The following is a 7,920-nucleotide window of genomic DNA, read 5'->3' as shown; positions in this document are numbered from 1 at the left end:
TCCCAAGCCCTTAACAACTACCAGCCAACTTCCCACAGGTAGAGCTGCTGTTAAAGATGCTTCACCCCTTGTTCCTCACTGTATCTGCAGGACTTCACACTCTGGGTGCCTCAACCCCAGCACTGACCCTCCTCTGCCCTACACATGCAGGCTGCAGAGCCAGTGTCAGTGGGAACCTGCTGCTTTCCCAGCAGGCTGGTACTTGCTGCCCAGCAAGCCCAGTTAAATCAGGCAGCAAAAAGCCAGCTGGGCAGAAAACAGAGGCACAGAGGTGGAGGAGGGGACAGCCACAGCCCCACTGCGAGGCTCTTTGGTGGGCAGGGGAAGTCGTTCATGACCCAGGTCTCCACACACAAGGTCTTCTTTCCCCTTCACACAGCACAAGCTTTCACTCCACCATGCCTTGACAGCAGTGGTTCTCCTCTCCTCCTGCTCCCTCCCAAGACTTTCCTCTGGTCAGAACCTTGCTCACACATTGGTTTTCGCTTGTGCATCTTCCACCTCCATCTCTTGTTCTTCCCTCTTCTCACAACCGGGTCTAGAGGACAACAGGGATCTAAGAATGGTCTTCTGCATGTCCACACATTGCCACGAGCCCAAAGGTTTCTGACAGCACAGGAACTTGAGAGCATCTCCAGAGCTGAAGTGCTCCAGCTTTGTGGTCATCCACTCCCATCAGGAGATAAGTAGAAAAGGAGAGAGGAAACCCATAGAGCAGGCCAGCAGCCTTCCCAACTTCACTTTTCCTTCTCTTTAAAAACATCTTGGATTGCCATCATCTAATTTGAGGCACTTGCCCAGCCTCCTCCTTCCCCACAGCAAGCACAAGTGCCTCTCACCCCTTCTCTCTGACTCTCCTCGCCAAGATCAATACTCCATTTGCTCAAATAATGGCTGTATGGGTGAGGGCAAATGCAGAAACACACAGAGACATCCAAGTAGCTGCAGAAAGATCTCTCCCAATGCCAAGGCCAGCTCTTCACCCTCTGCCTTTTCATGCCTTCAGTCCCCCCTTCTGGAAAGTCAGTTGTCTCCCTCCTTGCCAAGAGGTAAACTGGCAGAGGGCAGGAAATCAGCACCAACTGAGAAGAGGATTGCTCCATGAAGCCTTCTCCAGGTCTCCTCCCATCTGTGTGTCCTATCCACCATGGCCTTCTCAGACATCTCCCCCTTAAGTCTTTCCTTGGGATGGTTAATGCCAAACCCCCAGGGCAAGTCCCAGAGATAAGCTGGAGGCTCAGCAGAGTTCAAAAGCACATTCTTTCCTCAGCCTCCTCCCTCCTTATCTCTTTCCTCCCTCCCCCCAAGACACATTTAGATAAAAGTTATTGGAACAATAAAAATCCATAATTTAAACACAAGCATAGGAAGGATGGAAGGAAGGTCTCTGCTCCAAGTCCTGGTGAGCAGACCTGGCAGGACAGAAAAACAACAGAGGAGAGGCTGCAAACCTCTCCAAAACAAAACCTGGTGCAGGAGCATGGATCCCCATGAGGACAGGCCACAGCACTTGTGCTCTGCTGCAGTCCCACTACAAGCCCTGCAGACTTACCTTTTAAAATGGATCATGTCAATTTTGACTGCTCCACCTACCTGAGGTGAGCTGGTTTGAGCACATGGGTACACGAGCAGACACGTCCTCTTCCCCTCCTCACCCAGGTGGAGTCACCATCCCCGGAGGTGCTTGAGCAGCTGTCGATGTGGCACTTCAGGATACACTTTTGTGGTGATGGTAGTTGGGTTGTGGTTGGACTCAACGGTCTTAAAGGGCTTTTCCAACCTTAATGATTGGATAGGGCCTTGTGACCGTTGTTTTGTCCAACAGCAGCACAGCTCAGCAGTTGATCCACAGAGAAAAAGCATTTCCTAAACTGATCCACAGAGAAAAATCACTTCTTAAACATCAGGTAGCTCCCTTAACACACAGCTGAGCCACAGTCATGAACGCCAAGGTGCAGAGAGCATCCCCTGCGAACCTCAGACCAAGGGAACGAGGCTGTGGGCTCCCTGAGTACAGACAGCCCAGCACTCCCACAGCTCCCAGTCCAACTTGGGGCTACACTAGGGCACATCCCTGTCCACATACACCTCACACCACTTCAACTTCTGGGAGGAGGGCTTTGGGCTTGGGTTTGCAAGGGAAAGGGGAGGCAGGAGGCAAGGAGAGAGCGCCGGTTCCAGCTCAGTTTCACTCTTTATTTGAAGTTTTACATGCCACCAGCGTACAGCAAAGTTGCACATTCAGAACTCGACTCACTACTAGAACAAAGGGCCAGATGCAAACACAAGTGTCAAACGAGTGCACAGAGGAGGAGCCCAAACCCAGCGGCCCGTTGATCTTTGGGCCCAGAGGCACCCGAGGTGTCAGAGGCGAACCCACAGCTCTGAGGGTCACCTCCCTTCGGGCCCACGGCCATGCCCTGGGTCTTCTCTCCTGAAGTGGCACCGTTCTCTTTCGACAAGCTAAACGAGCAGGTTTGGTAACTCATCTGCCAGAACCCAGGGTGGCTGGAGACCAACTGCCCACGTGGTGCTTTTCTGCACTCCCCTTCCCATCCATGGCAGCAGTTGTCACAGCGAGGAACAGTTCCCAGCGCTGTCTGTGGGGAGAGATGACAGCAGCAGAGACTCTTACACTGACATTTTCTTCTCAAACAAAGTTTTGATAGCAAACCATTTTCCCCGGCAGCCTTGGGCAGGGAGTTGCAGCTTCCACTTCAAAGGACAAACTTCAAAAACAAATCCAGTGTCCTAATGGTTTTGTGCTACATTACTTAATTGTCATACAGCTAATTAGCAATGCCTGATTTCACATTCTCTGTACAGAGATGAAGTCCACAAAAGAAGGGGGCTACTTAAAACAATAAATAAAACAAGGCACCAGGCAGCCAGACTCTGACAATATTAACATAAACCACTACACTTTACCATGTAAAAAAAAGTGAACTAAAACCCCTGCCAGGATTAAACCCTATATTGATCTGGCCTCCTTAAGATCTCAGAGCTTTGAATCTCAGCGAGGAAGGCTGGGGAAGAGGGTTGGGGGGGGGGGGGGGGGGAAGAAGGCAAGGCAGGACGCGGGGGGCTCGGCTGCGTTTCACCGGCGTGCAGCAGAGATCTTTAAAACTCTAATTATTTCCCTATCAGCCAGCAAGAGCAGGATCGATAGATGGTACAGGCTGACCCTTTTCCTCCAGTGTCAGGGGGAAATTACACCAAAAAAAAAAAAGCAAAAGCACAACAAGAAGAAGGGGGTGGGCGAAAGGAGAGCGTCAGAGGTCAATGCCACAAAACAATAGATATTGATGTCTCCATTCATTTCAAACAGCGGAAAGGTCAATGCCTCCCTTGCTTCGTGTTTTATGGCTGAAATCCTGCTGCTAACAGCAACAATGTTAGTAGTCAGAGCTCATCCATCCTGTTTTATTATGATGATTATTTCTAACCAGGTTAGCCATTTTGAAAATTTGACGAAAGCTGGGAAGCAGCAGTGGGAGGCAGGGGAGGAGGAGAAGAGGGGAAGCTGCCCTGGAAATTAATGGAAGGGATGGTTTCCATTAGTTTTCGAGCCAGTCTGTCGTCGTCGTCGTCCCCCCCCCCAGCCTGTGCTCCAGTTTGTCCCTCACTGCCTCCTAAAAAATGAAAAGGGCCTGAGGCAACATCCCTTCACTATTAATCATTATTCCCTGTACAACATCCCAATTGGTTTCTATGGAAATGATTCTCCTGCTGGAGTACCCTGGCTGCCGGCACATCTCATCAAAGAGGCAGGAGAGCTGCAGTGGAAGGAGATTTGCCTCTGCAGTGCCCAGCACGGCTCCTCTGGCTCCAGCACAGGTCTCCCTGCAGGCAAGACAGAGGAGCTTTGGCTGGACACTCTGCTGTGCCCGGCTAAGGAGGGACAGCAACTCGCATCATCAGACACAACACTTCTGCACCCACTAGTTCCACAAAGGGAAGAGCCCCAGGTTTCCGTGGCAGGACATCCCATCCCAAATGCCCCACATCTCCTGACTCACAGTCCTGTTCCTGTACAACTGTCATGCCTCTGAAGAGCAGCAAAGTGAAGGGACAGATCCTGCCCTGAGAGCCTCAGATGCCCCAGCAGAAGAAGAGGTAGTCATGCAAGTTAAAACCAGCAGGGTCACTGCCCTGGTCCCTCTCAGCCTGCATTCACAACCCCAGCCCTGCCCTCTCCTCCCACCTTGCCTGAAGGGGACAGTGTCTTGCACCCCTGCAAGCTCCCTTGGGCCAGGCAGGTGAGTCCTCCTCCCCTCTCACAGATGGGGAAACTGAGGCCAGTGTCAGTCACCACTGTGTGCACAGCTTTCAGTTCAAGGTCCATGGCACAGTCCTGCCCTGCTTTCCTTGCACTCCCATCTCTCCTCCTGCTGAGACATCTGCCCAACTGACAAGTGACCATAGTCTCAGCTTGGCCACACCACGCAGCCCCTCTCCAAAGCTGAGCAGTGGATTCACTGCCATTTTTGAACAAGAGCATGAAATCAGCTTTGCAGAACAGCTGAGGAAACATCCTGTAACCTACAGTCCTTCCAACAAGCCTACTGACACACCAGCGAGAGCCCCCACACACACCAAAGCCACCATCACTCTTCAGAGCCTGCAGGGACCAAATGCCACTGTGAGAAGCCTTTGGACATCAGCAGAGCAGCAAGCCCTAGCGGCACTTGTCCCAGAGCATCCTTCTCCCAAAGAGGCATGGACACCTCATCGGTGGTCAAAGCAAAGATTCCTTCTGCAGTCCCCAAAGATGAGAGGTGTGACCTGGAGCACAGCAAGAAACACACCAGCAGGGCCTGGGAATCCTGCAGAGGCTCTCCCTGCGAGAAGGGCACCTTCTGTAATTGAATTCATTTATTTCAGACTGTGGACAGTGGCATCAGCAGGCTCCGAGATCACCTCATTAGATGCTCGCAGATAGCAGGAGGGAGATTTCTGGAGAAACAGGGGCAGAGAGCAGAGGAAAGGAGGGGAAATTTGACACGAAATGAAAGGCAGGAACCAAACACCCACCTCTCCATTCTTCTCTCCTCCTCTTCACGCCGCAGAGCGGAGCCTCGGCGCTGAGCGGGCTGCGAGCCCCATCCATTGCTCTGCTCAGAACATATGGTGCTACGTTTAATAGCCCAGCTCTGCCAATTGGGGACTATTAGGGTGGGTTCTTTTCCCAGTGTAAATGTTGCAGAATATAAATTGTAATTAACACCGATGCCAAAATAGCACTTAGAGAAAATAAGCACATTATTAACATCTGGTGAATCCTGCCTGGAGTGCAGCAGCAGCGGAAATTCTCACTCACCATAAGAGGATTTGTAGCAGAGACATGGAGCCTTGGCCCGGAGCTGAGGCTGGAAGGAGCTTTTTAAGCTCTTGAGTGTTATTCCTGGTGCTATCTACGTTACCTGTGGGTGACCTGTCCCAGCCCTGGTTATAACTGGTAGCATTTGCAGCAGGACTTCTGACCCACCAGTGGGCAGTTAGATGTCAGAACATCACAGTCCAGGTACCAGAGTAATGGTGCCATAAAGCATGCCTGGTTGCCTGCCCTGATGGGCATCGCTCTGCCAAGCTAAAGGTACAGGCATGTTTCACCAGGCAACTCTGACCTCAAGACCAAAGGCCTAACACCACCATTAAGCAACCAACGTTTTCTGTCCCAAATCACAGGTTCCCAGCTGGCAAGGGAAAGGTGAGCTGGCAGTTCTGCTAAGCTCTTATATGTGGAGAGGACACCCCTGCTGAGGGTGGGGACGGCCTCACTCCTGTAGCACCAAATGTTGGGATTCCACCACAGGACATAAAGGTCCCTGTAGGCATCAGAGAACTGGCTTCATCCCCTCAGGCTTCCCTCTACCCTGCCTGGAGGCACAAGGAGGAGAAAGCAGCTTTATTAATGCTTCTAGCCAGGAGGAGAAAGCAGCTTTGCAAACACTCACTGACTAACCCTCGCTATTCTAGGAAAGAAAGCCAGACAAACACTAGGCAGAGCTGAAGTGGCCTGAACTGGACAGAGCAATAGCTCATGTTCCTGCCAAAAAGTACAGCTGATTTGCTGAAGTGAGGGAGAAGGAGAGAAGCAAGCTGTTGGAGAGGGAGAAAGGGATTCAAACAGACAAGTAATATGACAAGAGGTAGAAAGAACGACCTCGTTGGGAGAACAGGAGAGAAAACAGTGGCAGGATGCCAAGAACAGGGCACCAGCTCCTGGCGCTCACCTGCTGGGTGTCTAACCTAAGGCAGAGTCTCCAACATTTCAGGAGCCATCATGGCTCAGCTGCACCCACTCCTGGAGGAGCAAGACCCAGCCTCACCACCCTGTCACTGGCTGCAAACTAGAGACTGCTGCTGGCACCCTGTCCTGAGCAGGGAAGGGAGAGAGGCTCAGGACAGACCACATGTGCCTGCAGGGGTCAGTTTTGGCAATGCACAGAGTTGTGCTTGTAGAAAGGTTGGAGGTAACCTTCTCATTAACACTGTAACCTACCCAAGCACCAGGCCTGCTGCAGCCTGGCTCAAGAATCACAGCAGCAAGACAGATTTCCAGGCAGGTTCACATCCGACTGATGGAAAAGTAAGGAAGGAAAATCCTCCAAAGCTGTGGAATACATTTTGCTCTCTTTAGTGCCATTAGACCAGGATTTCTATGACCCACTGATAGCAGAGCATCGTTTAGGAGATGGCATCTTGTGTAGAAAATGCCAGCAAGGCTATGGGGACATCATCTTTGGATGACACTGAGCCTTCCCCAGAAAAGCACTGCTCAACACATCAGTTGAGATGGAGACAGCTCCAGTTGCTGGCTGTGTTGCAGAAGATGGACCCAGCGTGCAGTACTCCAGCAGAAGGGAAATCCGGCTGCCACCCAGAAACACAGCTCCAGGAATTCCTAACTTGGCTTTTGGTACAGCTGTCTGATGCTTTCAAAAGTGCTCAGTAAATAAGGCAATATGAAAGTGATCCAGACCACTACTGATGCCTGAGGAAGTTCTGTGGAGCAGAGAAGCTGACTGAAATCACACTGTGAAAATACTTCACAACATCTCTAAAATTAGCATGAGCTCAAGGCATGGGATCTAAGTACAGAACTGGAACACCACATCCCCATCTACACTACAAGATGGACTGCATTCAAATCAGATTTGAGCCTCAACTCAGTCACTGTAGGCACCATCTACCCTAGCACAAGGATTCCCAAAAGAGCTGAGAACTTCTGCCACCAAGCTGATGGAACAGCACCAGCAAGAACACACCATGGTTGAGGTGCTAATGACCTTAATTTGTCATTCACAAATGAAAAAAAAATGAGTCCTTGTGGTGCTTCTCCATCAAAAAATCTCCTTTGAATATCAGTAACTGCATATGTGTGACTACCAATGCCTATCTGTAACACAGAGAAGATGTGATGCACTTCAACAGAGCAACACATATTTGTGCCTCTTCACTGGCTTAGGCTTTCTACTTTGCCAAAAATAGACTGAAGCAAAGAATGATGTCCACCAATATCACAAAGCACACTGCCAAAGTACACGAGGACCCCTAGGAAACACACCAGGCGACACAGGGGAAAGAGCATCGTTAAGTCAGTTTCTCCTACCTTTAACTGCAATGAAATAACAAACCAATTCATAATTAACTGCAAGGAAAACACCCCTCAGATTCCAGAAGCCTCTGAGGCAGGATTTTCAGATGCAAGCAATATCCAACAGATGTTTCCCCACTGCAAAGGACCAGCTTCTTTTATTTTGCAGTTGCACCTACTCAAAGTGATTGTACAGCATCCACTGAGGTGGTCGGGAGCTGAAGGTGGGGGAATCCAGGCCAACGAGAAGCTGTTTCATGTGCTCACACGGTCCTTCCCATGCTGTGACAGTCACCACCACAAATTGGGAGGTTCCTCAG

At 50.7% G+C, this 7,920-nt stretch overlaps 1 protein-coding gene across 1 annotated transcript in view; it reads right to left on the bottom strand.

The window, feature by feature from the left end:
• Positions 1 to 2,175: 2,175 nt before the first annotated feature.
• Positions 2,176 to 7,920, bottom strand: part of FBXL18 (F-box and leucine rich repeat protein 18) — a 28,291-nt gene continuing 22,546 nt past the window's right edge. The window contains exon 5 of the mRNA XM_064153624.1: positions 2,176 to 7,920. This exon is cut by the window's right edge and continues 128 nt beyond it. Within this exon, the coding sequence (XP_064009694.1) occupies positions 7,892 to 7,920 (29 nt within the window). The 3' untranslated portion in view covers positions 2,176 to 7,891.

The sequence above is a fragment of the Pogoniulus pusillus genome, chromosome 13 (genome assembly GCF_015220805.1).
Source record: "Pogoniulus pusillus isolate bPogPus1 chromosome 13, bPogPus1.pri, whole genome shotgun sequence".
NCBI classification, from domain to species: Eukaryota; Metazoa; Chordata; class Aves; order Piciformes; family Lybiidae; genus Pogoniulus; species Pogoniulus pusillus.
This window is presented reverse-complemented; position numbering and strand designations above follow the sequence as displayed.